At 37.0% G+C, this 15743-nt stretch overlaps 2 protein-coding genes across 4 annotated transcripts; both read right to left on the bottom strand.

Annotated features, from left to right (window-relative positions):
- Nucleotides 1-144: 144 nt before the first annotated feature.
- Nucleotides 145-4378, bottom strand: gal3st1b (galactose-3-O-sulfotransferase 1b). 3 transcript variants are annotated; one of them, XM_044144605.1, is made up of 3 exons: nucleotides 4316-4378; nucleotides 3324-3463; nucleotides 145-1852 (listed from the first exon to the last, which is right to left on the bottom strand). In XM_044144605.1, the coding sequence occupies exons 2-3, from the start codon at nucleotides 3440-3442 to the stop codon at nucleotides 712-714; spliced, it is 1260 nt and encodes a 419-aa protein (XP_044000540.1). In that variant the 5' UTR covers nucleotides 3443-3463; nucleotides 4316-4378; the 3' UTR covers nucleotides 145-711. The 3 variants fall into 3 exon arrangements, with proteins under 3 accessions (XP_044000540.1, XP_044000541.1, XP_044000539.1); XM_044144606.1 differs by having other exon boundaries at nucleotides 3374-3463; XM_044144604.1 differs by lacking the exon at nucleotides 4316-4378 and having other exon boundaries at nucleotides 3324-3499.
- Nucleotides 4379-5129: 751 nt separating this feature from the next.
- Nucleotides 5130-15672, bottom strand: prodha (proline dehydrogenase (oxidase) 1a). The gene is made up of 14 exons (XM_044144602.1): nucleotides 15219-15672; nucleotides 14928-15136; nucleotides 12720-12754; nucleotides 11965-12114; nucleotides 11386-11450; nucleotides 11069-11185; nucleotides 10712-10791; nucleotides 10401-10482; nucleotides 9833-9925; nucleotides 9467-9613; nucleotides 8814-8989; nucleotides 8628-8726; nucleotides 8394-8482; nucleotides 5130-6791 (listed from the first exon to the last, which is right to left on the bottom strand). The coding sequence occupies exons 1-14, from the start codon at nucleotides 15561-15563 to the stop codon at nucleotides 6601-6603; spliced, it is 1878 nt and encodes a 625-aa protein (XP_044000537.1). The 5' UTR covers nucleotides 15564-15672; the 3' UTR covers nucleotides 5130-6600.
- Between the last annotated feature and the right edge of the window lie 71 nt (nucleotides 15673-15743).

Raw genomic sequence — 15743 nt, 5'->3', positions numbered from 1 at the left:
TGCATAGACACTGAGACCCCCTTCTTCCCTTCACCTAAAATATATTCGGTTTGCAAAGAGATGCTAACTATGCTATTGAGAATACTAATGTTCTCCATCTTTTGTTCCCGTTCCGCCCATGGCAAACATAAACAATGAATTGAATTTTGGCTTTAAAAACGTTTATTAAAATTCTTAATCAACACAGACTGAAATCAACATCATAGAAAACACGTAAAATGCCTATCAAGCACAAGACCACCTTGGGCAGCAAGAAGAAATACTCTCTAGTCAGAGGTTTAGCATTGAAACCCCTGACTGTTTAGATGCTAAAGGGAGTAAATTTACACTTAAACCTGAAATTCATTAATGAAACGGTGTAAACACAGTCAGAAACTACAATTTTTAATCATTCAAGTTGTCTGAAATGACTCACTTATTTAGCTCCAAATAAGTAGTTCTTAGTTTTTCAAATCATTATACATTTAACAAACAGAAGTAACAAATATGTTTATTTTAATCTCGCAATGTAAAAAAAAAAAGAATTGTGAAGTGCAGCAAACCTGACTTTTGTTTTGTAGAGAAATTAACTTTAATTCAGATGACAAGTACTGACATTTTAAATTAGTCATAAACATACAGTTTGTGAAATGGACAACCAATTTAATTTGTTTAACTTAATCTTAAAACATTTTTAAAATTAAGTTAAATTATACAAATAAAACAAGGCACTTATAAAATATAATCTTTCAACCAACCCCATAGCTTCGTCACCCAGAGGTTTACTCCCAAGTCTGATAAGTACTGGATCTCAGGTGTAAGCATTTTTGCACATATTGTCCTGTTTTCAGGATTAATGTCATTTCTCAAGTTGTATCCCATAATGGATTTCTCTCCAATGGGCTGCCAAGGCATGAAATGTCTTTCTTTAATCTTCTGAGCTTCAACTGCATCTCCACCCTCAATGCAGGTGGCCCTCATCTCAGCATTTCTTCTTCTCAGCTCATTTACATCTTGTTCCATTCTTGTTCTTCCATAAGCCTCGACTCTCTCCCAGAAAGAAGCATTAAAGTGTTCATAGAGTTTCCAGTCAGCCCAGTTCCACTGTAAGGCTTTGGCTCTCATCTCAGGGTCCAGCCGAGACACGGATGAGGTCCTGCGAACATTGAGCTTGAAATACAGGATGTCCTCCATGGACCAGCAAAGTAAATCCTTAAGCAGAATCAGAGATTCCTCAAAGTATTCTGCTATAAGAACCAGATGAAAACGTTTGGATAAATACTGAATCTCCTTCATGACACGGGGGTCATTGACTTTAAGGTTGTTATCAAAACCGAAGTCAAAAAACAGCAAATTTTTAAGATAGAATGAGTTAATAGCTTCAGGACTGTAGAAGGCCTCTGGATTGTTCAGAAACTCAGTCAGTTTGTTATTTCCCTTAATGCGCCAAGTAAGAGGAATAATTTTTTGGAAGTAATGAAAAGCTGACTCAAAGAGATCCACTGGGTGACGTAAGATGGTGACATACAACGCATTTGGAGGCAAGAGTTTGGACAGTTGTTGATAGTTGAACCGCATGTGGTTGCAAACAATGTTAAAGCACTCCCCCGCCCTATAGTCCTTCACCTGGGAGCACAGGAATGGCTGCGGGTAGCAGAAATCATTGCGTCTGTCAGGTAAGGCAAACTTGAGCTTGTGCTTTTCCCCAAACCTGTAGAGGATGTTGAGGATAGTGCTGCTTGCCGTTTTATGAGTCTTCATGAACATAATGTTCACTTTGGGAGAGCAATCCTGCTTAGAGTCAGGGCTTCCAGTGATGACGCCTGGACTTGTCTTTGCCGTGCTGAGGGGACACGTTTCTTCCTGTGTGGGACTTTGAGTGAAACAAAAAGTAGGGTTACTCTTTCTGCAGTCAGAAATTTACATACACTTTAGGCCATGAAGCTCACATTCATTTAGGGCTTTCAATTATTAATTTGAAATTATGGTACATGTCTTTATTAATTCCTAACCTGGAATTTGAAGATTGTGGCTTTTCTTCGATCCACACAGAGTCAAAATTATACTTTTTGTTGACTATACACACCTTGTGAGGTGTCACAAACAGACTCGGCTACCTCTCAAGGTTCTTGGATAAAACCCTTTATGAATGTTGTTCCTTGCATGAACACTTTTTGTTACCATCAACATGGTTCTGTCATAATTCTGGCTGGATTTTTGACAGTCTTCTTGGCGGAATTGGTAGAATTTAAAATGAGCTGGTTGCTGACACAGACCCTGTTTTTGAGTGCAGTATAGTTCATTGTAAGCCTTACCATTACTCTACTCTTCCATTTCTAAAAACACATTTGATGTGTTCTGATTGTATCCACATTTTTTACTCCTGGCATTAATGTTAGATAAAGTTAAAGAGATTCACCTGTTTTATCAATACACCCACTTTAAACAATACATCACTTGTAGCAAGTATGCCACCATGTTCAGTTGGAACGATGCTTTAGGATTTTAAAGCCTCTGCTTGACTCATCCAAACACAGTTCTTGTCACTGGTGTCAAGGTGCTTCATGTTTATTTCTTCTTACCATAAACATTGTCTCTAGCGGACATTTTCTCGACCATGTGGGCAATTGCAATTTCTTCAAAGCTTGAAAGGATTCTTTCTCAACCTGTTAGTTTATAACACTGGGAAATCTGTTTCTCTGGAGACGACGTCCCTCATCTTTACAGCGGAATTATGACTTAGAGTGTTTATAAAAGTTGTTACAAATGTCATTTTGTTCCAACAAACTGACAGTTTGAGTCAGTTGGTTGGGACCAGGATACAGCTATATTTTCTAGTAGGAAAACATATCCAAACTGCTTTTGGGATGTATAAAGGGAGATAGCATTAAGCTTTTGGAAAGCAGTGATTCAAACTAATCTGTGTATTATGTTTAACAGGTGGATCAGTGCCAACAAGTCAAACAATTTAAATTAACTCTATACCACTTCTGCCAAAGAGACTGATCAAAATCAAACTAGAATTATGGCAGATGATTGCTGACGATTGCAATTAGTGCATATTGAAAAAAACAACTCACTAGGATTTATTTAGGTTTATATAAATTGGGCTCTCTATTTGTGCTTTTATGTAATATTTTGATTCTGTGTGGATTATACAACTAAACATAAAATAAATTTAAACCTTTGAAACAATCTCATAGTATAATTAGTAAACCCTGGAAAAAAACTATTCAAATAAAATAATTTTACAACAAATCATTAATAGGGCTTATACCATTGATGAGTGCATTTGTGTATTGACTGACATTATTGAAATCCATTTATTTATTTATTTAATTTACCTTATATTTACTTGCCGTGTCATTGTCAAACAGTAGAGGACCAGCATTACCTTAGTCAGTACAACCCAGGGTATCAGCCGCCGCACCATCACTTTACATATAAATCCTTTGTTAAACATTTTTAAATGCAAAATGCAAACCTGAAAATGAAATAGGAGAGAACATTTAATCCTCATTTTGTCCAACACTGCAGCCAAAATGTGTCAGCAAAACATTTTCAAATTATAATATTATCCTTCTTTAACTATGAGCTTTAACATTTATATGTTAAAGCACATAGTTTATGAATGTTGTTCCTGTACACTTTTTTTTTACATTTATATGTTAAAGCACCTAGTTAAAGCACATATATGTTTCCCATGAAGACAGAAAGTCTTCATGGGAAGCTTATAAAGAGTCTTCATGGGAAAAGGAGAAACAAAGACTAAAGATAAGAAAGAGAAATGGAAAGTCATTGTTTTTTCTCAAATAGAGCACACAGCCCTCATGTTGATACTGAAAATATGTACACTGTGGTTAAATTTCAAGTTTTAACAAAAACAATAATAGAAGGGACAATCGCTCTTATTACAAGAGGAACCCAAACTACACTAATGCTACAGACATGTTTGGTGAGTAAAAAGATAAATGTCTAAACACATACGAACTGCACACACTGAACTGATGCCTGATAAAACAGGAATTTCAAGCTGACAGTCTCATCTGAGTAATTTGTCTGTTGGACTGCATACTCGTACTTGTTTTCCAATTATGTTATAATCCACTGTCAATATTTAATACAATATTTCTTTTAAAACTCAGAAAACTTAGCAGGTGTTACATGTTTATTTACTGTGCTCTGGCGGATTAAAGCATACGAACAAAGGACAAGTCTTGAAATCTTTCCTCAAAAAGCAAGAATAAAAACAGCCTTGTAAACTACGAGATGCATTCAGTACTCAAATGTTTAAAGTACAGGAGAAAAACGATCAAACAAAAATCTTTGGACTTACCCAGAGGAGGTAACATTAGAGAAGCCACTCTGATTACTGCGCCTTCTCCAGATTGAAAACAACCTCTTCATGCTGTTAACCTTCCCAGAGGTCACACCTCATTGGCTGATATGAGCATTCAAAGAAATCAAATCTCCTCCCACAAAGACTGAATGTGACACACAGGTTTCGGCTGAAGGATATATCTTTAGATTTTTGACACAACTGTATGATGTTATTTATGTTATGTTATGTAACTGCTAATTAACTTGAAGATATGTAACTAATTTAATCTTTTGCTCATTTAATACCATACTGGCATTATTAGGGGAAGAACAAATACAGCTACACTTAATTTGTTGTGAATAACTGAATCTAAAATATACAATATCTTTGAGCCTAATAATTGTAGAAAAAACAAAATAAATCAAACTTCCATCAATCTATCCATCCATTTTTTAACACCCTTGTCCCTAGTGGGGTCAGGAGGGGTGCTGGTGCCTATCTCCAGTGAACGTTTCAGGCGAGAGGCGGGCTGCACCCTGGACAGGTCGCCAGTCTGTCGCAGGGCAACACAGAGACATACAGGACACACAACCACTCACACCAAGGGAGAATTTAGAGAGATTATTATTTTTTGGACTGTGGGAAGAAGCCGGAGAACCTGGAGAGAACCCACGCATGCACAGGGAGAACATGCAAAATCCATTCGGAAAGACCCTGGGTCGGGAATCAAACACAGGACCTTCTTGCTGCAAGGCAACAATGCTACCAACTACGCTACTGTGCAGCCCTGATCCAGGTACCATTTAAGTCAAATAGAACGTAAAAATAATCCAGGTATTTTATTGCACTTTTATTTTTTAAGGTCATAATTCACAAGAACAAAGCACATAGAAATATAAACTTCAATCTAAAAAAGGTGTTACAGGAAAAAAAAAACCCATCAGATTAATTAGTATTGTACCAGTGGTCCATTGCCAATAATCAAATAGGTTGAAAATATTGCTAGTTTACATGTATACATTTGTGACAATTATGGCTGAATCTTAAACATTTATTCATGCCCAAGCTTTTTGTCACATTGACAGTTTCTGGATGGAACAGAACACATTTTCTGCTTCTCAATTGTAACCTTTTCTTTTCCATCAAAACATATGAGTCAGGTTTGGAAAGCAAAAAAAAAACTGATCATCTGATACAACCGGTTTTTCTAAGAACACAGTCAAAGTTCAGTTCATATGTCCGGGCCACTGGTTTATACTTAAAAGAGCTAGGTTTAAAAAAGTGGTTAATCACTTAAAACCCAGCTCTCTTGTATTGTCGCTTGCATACGCTTCTCAATATACATCTCACAACTGATACAACTTTTAGTAAAACTTATATTTTCTTCTGTCCAGTGCAACTACGGAAAAAAATTTACCTCCCAAGACAAAGCATTTTATTCAGTGTTCTCAAATGGCTTAGTTATAGTGAAACATGATGGTTCATGTTTTGTTTGAATCAATGCTGTCATTGTTTGATAACAAGAACATCTCAAGCATTTCGCTGAAACTGAAATTAAATACTTCTAAGACCTGTCACACGTGATTAATGCATCCCTGGAAAGAGTCACTCTGGTTCACTAAAAAGCCCAAATTCAACCATTAAACCAGACATGGAAATAACCACCATTAAATATTTGAGCCATTTTTATTTTATCAGTACTATAATAGTACAGAAAAACATTTTCTTAAATTGTTTTAAGAAAAAGTCAGCAATATTAAACATACTAATCAACAAATTAAAAGATTGTGGAGTGTTGCACTGCAACAAAACTTAAAGTTGTAAAGAAATGACATAATTCATAGTTTTGTTAAAATTACAAGGCACTTTTAGGTGACTGCTACAAGGAAGAAGTGTAAAAACATACAAGAATTTTCACTTTAAAAGCACAGGCGTTTCTATACAGCCAAGCTACCTTTGCCATTCAAACTGAACACATTAATTTTCATTCATGGTTTCTTTGTCCTCAGAAAGGATCAGCATTTCCTCTTCCTTAGAAGACAATCTTTGTGCGTGCTTCAGAACTGATTAAGGTTTCATCATAGCTAATCACTTAAAACCCAGCTCTCTTGTATTGTCTCTTGCATACGCTTCTCAATATACATCTCACAACTTTTAGTAAGTTATATTTATATTAGTAAGTTATATTTTTCTTCTGTCCAGTGCAACTAAGGAAAAAAACTGACCTCCCAAGACAAAGCTCACAGTGAACACTGTGTTTGCTAATGGAATGTTTACAGATAATTCAGTCTTTTTGTTTTTCAGTAGACAGGCTTGTAGAAAATCTGACCACCCAGAAACCTGCGCCTCAGCTCGTTCCACAGCAGGCTGCGCTCCCTCTGGGATCCTTTCATGAAGCCCCGGTTCTCTTGAGCACGACGAGACAGATAAGGGATCACCTCATTGACAGGGCCGTATGGGACGTACTTGTACACTGGGAAACCTGCTTGACCTGTTTTCAGCATGGAGACAAAAGACAAAAACTTAAAGCTCACTGTTGCCACCGTGTGAGCATACAGTGTCATGACTTTGAGACTCCGACATGGTTTTCAAATATTGTCAACAAGATCAAAAAATACAAAAGACAATTCAGGGATAAAGACTAAAGCTGTTTTAGAAATAAGGGGTTCTGGTCAGTTCAGAGAAGAGTGAACTTCTTAGACTACGTCCAAAACTGTGTGACGCACATTACCACACACATCATCTTCACAGGGAGCATATGCTGTGAACATGATTTTCTTCAGCAGGGACAGGTTAGCTTGTCAGGGTTCGTATGAAGACAGATAGTGGGAAATACAAGTTAATCCTGAAGGAACACCTCTTAGAATCGCAAAAGAGTTTAAATGGAATGGAGCTAATTGAAGTGGTTTCAGTGGCGGCTGGTGGTGTATATATATATATATGTATACACACCTAAAAATAAATATATATATAATTCCGAGCACTATCACGTTGTAACATGATACGTATCTTGTTTCAACGTGATAGTTATCTTATTATCTTGTTTTATCTTGCTACAGCAGCTATGTGCTTCTGTAGCAAGATAAATAGATAAAAGCTATGTGCTTCCGTACAATCACACTGATAAAATGAAACAAGATACAATATGTTTTAATTGAGGCCTACCTTATTTAAAAAGAAGCTCACTCTCAAGACTTTTCTGGGACTCAAAAAGGTTAAATAATCCACTTGTTTATGCTAATATTGCTCGCCATCGCACCTACTTAGTTTACGCCAAACCACGCCCACACATACTCAAGAAGCAAGTCCATCCTGATTGGATGAATCCTGTGGCAGCGGGCTGGTCCTGGGCTGACCAAAATTAACCCCAATGAGCAAACCGAGGGGGTGTGGCTAGACGCCTGTCAATCATTTTGAGCTGGGACAGACAGCAACACTGAATGGGGCTGTCAGAAGTTAGGCCTTCGGAAAGAACCAGGGATTCTCCCCAGGCGGTTTGACACCAGGTTTGTTGAAGATTTACAAAATGTGCTACATTATTTCTAAAATGTATTTATTTTTAGGTATTTAATTTTAAGTTGTTTATTTTAACAACTTTATTGTGAATGTCAGGGAGGGCCCACTTATACCAGCTGTCCCTGAGTGGTTTAAATCAAAACTTACTTGATTGATACAGACAAACCTCCAAAACCTTCCAGGTGCGATTGCAACAAAAAGTGGCTTTAAAAAATATTGACTCAAGTCTTGTATTTAGTGTTTAAATTAAAAGAAAGCAATATAATTTACTTCTGAGTTCCCACATCATCTCCACAGTGATACTATGGGTCAAATTGGGTAATATTGGGTTGACACCAAAAGGTTGTGATGTATGTTTGGCAACTTTCACTAAAGGACACCAGGAACTTGTTTTCTCTCAACATATTCACTGCAGGTCTTTTTGAAAGGTCATCGACTTGCCTGACTGTGACTAGGCTGATGTCTGTGGGGATCGTGTTTTAGCTGAGCCTTTGCGGCCATCTGAGGCTGTGACGTAAGCCTTTGTGATTTCATAACCTAGTGTTTGCTTTTAGTTTCTGAGCTGGGCGCAGCGTACCTAGCGGGAAACTGATCTGGTCACACATGCCAAGAAGCTGTCCAAAGTAAACTTTATTCTCCGTGGGTGACAGACCCATTTCATTCATTCTGAAAAAAATTGGAAAAACACACATGAGGTTATCTGAAGACTTGTGAAACATTATATTATCATAAATCAGAGCTATGCTTGATGCTTCAACAAAAAAATCAAAATTCATTTAGATTTTTATATAGGACAGAGACAAAAACATACTTTTCAAGAGTAAACTTCACAGTGTCCTCATTGTGAGTAGCGACCATGACATTTGCTTTCCTGTTGTGTTCAATCTCCTCCAGGACATACTCCAAACACCTGGACAAACAAAAAGCCAAATGGTAGGGATACAAAAACTATCTGCCTGAAGTACAGAAAAGCTCTGGGAACCAAGTCAAGACTTACTTGTGGTACATCCTGTTTGTGGCTTCATAGTCAGGGTTTATTGGGTCTTCGTAGCCAATTTCCTGGGCTCTGGCTCTCTCTTGGTACATATAAGCACCACGAACGAGTTTGGCACCGAAGTACCAACCCTCTCGTCGGGACAGCTCTACATCCAAAGTCACATTGTCGTAGGCTTCCTAGAAAAATATTGACAATAGGACAAATATGAAGAGCATTAGTACCACTCAGTCTTATTTAGGCTTTTAGAAAATATTGTTGTTGTTTTTTCACAATGAAAACATTTGATAACATAATAGTGTTGTAACTGTGAGAAAGTTTTTTTGTTTTTTTAATTGAATTGAATTTAAACTGAAACGAATTGTTATAAGATTGTAACAAAAAGGTAATATTCTGAATGACTACACATTTTTATTAAGAAAAATGTTCAGGGTTTCAAAAGGTGAAAATATTTATAATAAACTTTAATTATTACCATAACTTCATCAAAATTATGCAAAGAAAAAAGTTGTAAGGAATAAAATCAAGTGAAAGATAAAACAAAGTGATCTTTCACAATTTTCCAGTTTTGAAAATAGCAATAGTAATCTTATCTATAACTACAATGTAAAATCAACATCTATCCTCCAAAATCCCTAGTAAATAATAATATTCACCTTAAGATAACACTGGTAAGTGTTGAAAATCACTGGCTTTTCTCTGTTGAACTTCCTCTGCATCTCCAAGGTGAGTCGACTGATTGCTGGTTGGAAGTATGTCTGCTCTGCATCCACCATGAGCCTCACTCCATTCTCCAAAGCATGCTGAAGCACAAAGAAGTAGTTTTCATGATGCTTCTTGATAATATATATTACAACAGTAACTGAATATGTGCATAAGGCACACAGAGCCTGTGGTTAATATCTATATTTGCCATTTTGTTTTTCCTTAAACAGCACCTCTATGGTAAGTTATAATCAATTTGCATTTATATGTTATTTAATGTACTGGTAATAACTTTGGTCATCTTTTTCAGTTCTCACCTTTGCTAGAATGTCAACTCTCTGCAGCATTCGCTTCATCTGGCTCTCCTCCTCGGCAGAAAACTTGATTGACAAAGATTCCAGCTGGCCTGTCTGCACAGCCAAAAGACAGAGTCATTAGCACTCTTATTGAAGAATATGAACTCCTTACCATGGTGTGTGTCATACAGAGAAAACTGCAGGATGATCAGTACAAGTTTCTCCAATATCTGGGGTCTGTCTTTTCTCTAAATTGTGATTCCAATATTTTTTAGTTGGGAGATTTTTTTTCATTGATGTTTTTTTCCACATCAGTGAATTTAGATCTGATTATTTTCCATCAAATGAGCAGGAAATCAAGCATAAAGTGAAAGAGATGTTCTTGCCAGCATTTACATTTCTGTTCCTGAGTAACTCCATCTGCTACTCATACTTTGCTTTAAAATAGGGCATTAATCACATAGGTTTATCTGACAAGTGTTTTTGTTGTTAATTTAAAGGTTTTGTAGGTATGCAGCATACATTGCAACAACTGCCAATTTATCACCAAATCACCTCTGAAAACACCATAAAAGTTGCAACGACTTACCTCAAGATTTGGCACCATGAGCAGATTGGACATTTTTGTTGTATCATTTATCAGACTGTTCCAGTCCAGCAAGTCAATTGTTCTGGGGATATCAAATGCAATAGAAATGCAATAAACTCAGTAAACGCTTTATACAGCTTAAGGAAGTCCAGCTAATAAATGAGGTGAAGAGAAAAGGCACCACCGTTGTTTCTCAGTAAATGGAAGGTTATCTTACCCTGACAACACAGCTGGAGATAGGCACCAGCAACCCTCCCGACCCCATTAGGGAAGAAGGGTGTTAAGAAAATGGATGGATGGATGGATCTTACCCTGACAAACCCAGCTTCTCCCCAGTGAACCAGTTCTCAATGTCATCTCTGGCTGCTACACCCATTTGAGTCAAACTTTCCTACAAGAACAAAACATAACAATACAAATAAAAAAATTACATTGGTTTAAATAGTAAACATCCCACAGATATACAAACAGAAGTGTTCTAAAATAAGTGTCCCATCTAGGGACAAGTGCTGCGAATTAGCTTTTGCTATTGCACTATGACGTAAACATGGGACTGCTGTTTTCTTTCAGTTTGTCTATGTCGCTGTATGTCTGTCCCTACCAAAGAAACTAATTAATAATAATTCAAAGACACCCGTTCCAGGTGACATGAAAAAGGCACAAAATACCTTCAGCTGCTCCAGTTCCAGTCTTTTCTCCAAAGCAGTCATGTCAGACTTTCCTTGCTGTTCAGCGAGGAAGTTAAAGAACTTCCTCCATTTGACAAGGACCTCTGAAAACTGAAGCTGTTTAAGCAAAATATATGATTTTAATCACAAACATGTAATAAAAGTCAATTGCAGTTCTGACTGACACAGATAACAACTCAGATGTAACTGTATTTAACTTTGATAAATATTATATGTAATCCAAAAGGTGGATAAAGTGGCTAATTTAGTGAAATGATGCTCACTATTTATACAAAAAGATGTGAAGTTATTCTTACAAGGAACTGTGGTCGTCCCAGTGCAGTCATTTTAATTGCAGAGAATCCATCATTTGAAGCTCCACCTAGAATAAATAACCAGTGTGGTTTAAAGATGGCTGGTCATTTATTGCTAAAATTAATATTTACTTTTTTTAATGGACATCACATGAGTACATATGCAACCGACAGTGGCCAGACAGTGTAAAAAATTTGTTGCAATAAACTAGGGACAGCAAACATGCTGAGTAATAGACGTGCAAAAATCCACAGCATACTGTTTGCTTAATCAGCAATGATTAAGTTTGTGAAGTTTGATCTGCTTTAGATGGCAAAATATTTGCTTTTCTGGTAGCCTTCCTCTGGTCAGTGAATGTTTTGGCTCCATCATAAACTCAGAGGAATATCACAGTGACCTTGTTCTACTGCATAGAAGATATTGCCTACATACCAGCTCTTCACACAACTAGTAAAAATATATCATCTTCAAATCAACTCTGTCACTCTTGTATTAATAATGCATTCATTTTTTTTTGTACTTTTTTATTTAAAAAATAAAAACAAATACTTCTTTCCCTAACTGCTTCAGATACTACTTACCTGACGCTTTAATACAGTTTATGAACGTCTCCATTTGATTGTCACATTTGGCTTCATCGGCATAAAAGTATGTGCGAGCGCTGATGACACCGCCACGTCTGTCCCCAAACTGACGGTGGGCCTTGTACTTCTTTTCACGATGACCTGCACCTAAAGAGGAAAACTGATCTTAACCAACTTATGTGAGGAAGCAATGCACTTCAACTTTGATTTTTATGGAGTAATTTGCTGTTTGCTGTTTAGAAACTAGAACTGAATTGTGTTCAGTTCTAGTTACTGAGTTACAAGAACTTAGTAACTAGAGTTTTGATGCAAATTATTGTTTCAAGCAGATAAAAGTTATCATTAGTATAATTGTATAATAATAATATTGCTAGATCGAGTAACCGCAAGAACATACATGGAGAAACATTTCTTTCAGAGAAAGCCTTGTAGCTCTGCTGTAAGCGTTAAACTCTTCACGTGAATCAAACGTCATCCTGCTGCAACAGCTGAACTGGACATGTCATACCTAACCAGAACCAGCTACAACCAGTGCAGTCCAGCCTAAAGCACATGTTGGCATGAGAGTACAGCATGTCACTCTGCACTAGAACAGCTTTCACTTGCAGTGTCATCATTCCAAAAAAGGCAAACCCTCTTTTCACCATATCAACCTACTCCCCTGCCGCTTCTTACTACATGTAGCATATAAGCTGACATGTTGCACAACTTTAAGTAAGTAAATCATCCCTAATGTGAATCAATATACACACCTGGGCTTTCCTTCTCTGCCTTGGAAACACAGGAACTGGGGAAAATAAAGGAGATTGGCATTAGAAGACTCGGTTATTCTTTAGAGAATGCATCAATACACATTTTCTACTGATAAATTATATTTTCACAGTAAATCTTATATGCTGAGAAACAATGTGATTCTGACTTATGCTGACTTGCTGAGATATTCTGTCTTTTTCTCCTTATATTGAGGCAAACAGTCTTCTTGATATATTATCAAAGCAGGTACTGAGAAACAGAAAATGTTTTTTGTAGTAAAAGCATTTGGACAAAAATAAACTCTGCTTAATGCACCAGAGAGAAGTCCACAATCCTTCTTTGCAAGGGTATGAGTGTGTAATAAAGAGTTACAACACATTAGCCTTAAGGTTTGGCAGCCTTTTAATAATGTTCACTCCTCCAGCTGGATATCTGATCCAACCAATCAGAAGAAGGAGGTATGTCCCAATTGGCCAATAGGAGACAAGAACTGCTTGTGATGTTGAAAACAAATATAAAACACTTTAAGATTTGATTACAGGCCTTTAAAGAGGTTATAAACATGCTGTAGACTACACAGATCAGGAGGCATAACGGAAATAATACATGAAGAGATAAGATAAGAGCAGAAAGTACAGCACAGTGGAATATTATAGAGTTTATGGAAGGAAATAAAATACTTAATTTTAAATTTTTATTCTGAATTTAATATGTGGCAAACCTCAGGTTTCCTTGTCTATCTTACATGTTAAGCTGACAAATTCTGAAAATATTCCAAATTGGAAAAATTCACATGCAAATTATATAAAGTAACTAACAGTTGGGGTGATTTAAACAAACTCTATCATATTTAAACATAAATCTTTTTTATTTTGCCATGTAATAATTGCAAGATAAAACGGTAATACAACATGTACACTTATTTGCCTAGCAGTAAAATCAACAGTTCTATTACTTTGAGTGCTGTGCCCAAACATGCAGGCTTAAAAGGCCTGGCTTCTACATTGTCATGTGATGGAAGACTGCATGTAAGGTGAACCACCTCACTACCCCTGCAGTTTGCAGGTTGCCATGCGCATGTGATTGAGCAATGGGGTAAACATACTTAAGGTTACTTGCATGAGATCTGTTTGTAAATTATATCCCTCCCAAACTATCTAATAATTCTGTTAATTATAATGTTCCAAATGAAAATAATTCCCCGGAATTGTGCAACTCTAGTATTTAAAAATAGGGAAGTAGGTAATGAATAGCGAAATTGCTCTTTAATCTGCTTCTGTAGTTAGGCTGCAGTCAACACGAAATGTTCTCTACTCTCCAAGCAGAGACCAAAGACCTAAAAAAACACTTTCTGAAGCAATTACTGAGCAATTTCAGTAAAGTAGATATGCTGAAATATCTCAATATTTAAATGACATTATTGGGCATAATTTCACCTCATAGTGATACTCCTGTAAAGAAGAAGTCTCCGAAAATGTGTTTTGTCAGTGGCATTTAATGTTATTTTCCTGCAGTTGCTATCCAAAATACATTACTCATGTTATAAATATGCAGAGGGATGTTTTTCACTCTCTTACTTTGAATAGCCTTCTGAATTCCCAGGGTTTAGTGTGTTTGTGTTATTGTTGAATGACGATAAAGGCTTGGACAGAAAGACTGTTCTGATGCAGACACACCCATTAAGATACAAACAAGGATATAAGGACAGACTGTGCAAATGTACTTGTCTCAACTGGTTTGCATGTATTAAGCATGTTACATAACTACAGAGGAAAGGGCGTGTCTTCCTTTTACATGTGAGGCTTACTAAACAGTGGTTAAATACAAACCTGAATTCACATTGCAGACAACTAAACCTTTACACTCAGTGAATACAGTCATATTCAATAAATTAGAATATGTGTTCAAATGAGGCCTGTTTCTCAGATTACAAGTACCTCTTCAAAATAATATCCTTTAAGCAGGTATTAAGCATACATTTCTATAAGTACACATTTTTGTTTTTAATACTATTTTTGTCACTGGTCTGGTGTAGATATTATAAATTTAAATGTCATATTTTTATTACATGCAAGTGGGAAATTATTTACAGAAATAAAAGTTTTCAAACAATCATCTGTGTGTATTTGACCCATATAATGTGTTTAAGTTTCTGAAATAAATGGATTTCAGTAGTATTTTATTTAAGTGAATGGCTCTGTACTTACTCCATTTCTTTCTTCTCTGCCTCCTCTTGTGTCAGATCTTCTTCCACACTGTAGTCCAGCACTGCCCCCACACCAAAAGCCTGGTTCTTGCGGATTAAAGGTTTAATAGCGTTATGGTCTTCCCCTGCCACAAACTGACCGTAGAAGGTCATCTTCATCAGCTTCTCAAACAACCGCTGACCCAGCAGTTTCTTACTGAGTTCCATCAGCTGAAAGACCATGGAAAAGCTGGTTTATTTTAGCACGCAGATAATTTGCAAGTTGAATTACAACTTTTTCAGATAAACTCACCTCCTTATTCTTCTCGACAAGGATGTCAATTGTACACAGGTTGAAGACCAGCAGACTTCGCAGCAGCTCGATGTTATTCTTACTTTTGTATGCGTCTTCGGTGTTGTCGAAGTCGATGTGAACTCTCTTCAGACGCACGTCTTTGGCGTTTTTGGTCTGGCTGATGAGTTCTATTGGGACAGCATCCACCACCGTGCAGCCCTCTAACTGCCGCTGCGGCTCCTTCTCTTCCTGGCTCTTCGGGGATGCCACAGTTGACCGACATCTTGAAGGTGAAATGCGAATTTTGTTGATGTTTCCCGACTTCGCTCGAGCAAGAGACGCAACAAACTTTGTGTAGGACATACTTCCCCCTTCTTTTAATGAGTTTTTTTTTTTTTTAAACCGCAGTGATCAGTTCCGTGCTGCTTGGCTGCTGCTTCAATGGGTGACGGTTGTGTAATGAGCGCGCGAGTCGGTGCGGCTGCAACTCATCTCTCTGGTCTAGAGGGGCGGTTCCTCACATGTAGAAGCATGCGCTCTTCT

The sequence above is a fragment of the Gambusia affinis genome, linkage group LG17, assembly GCF_019740435.1.
Source record: "Gambusia affinis linkage group LG17, SWU_Gaff_1.0, whole genome shotgun sequence".
In the NCBI taxonomy this organism is placed as follows: domain Eukaryota; kingdom Metazoa; phylum Chordata; class Actinopteri; order Cyprinodontiformes; family Poeciliidae; genus Gambusia; species Gambusia affinis.
The sequence above is the reverse complement of the archived record's forward strand: the minus strand, read 5'-3'. Positions and strand labels throughout refer to the sequence as shown.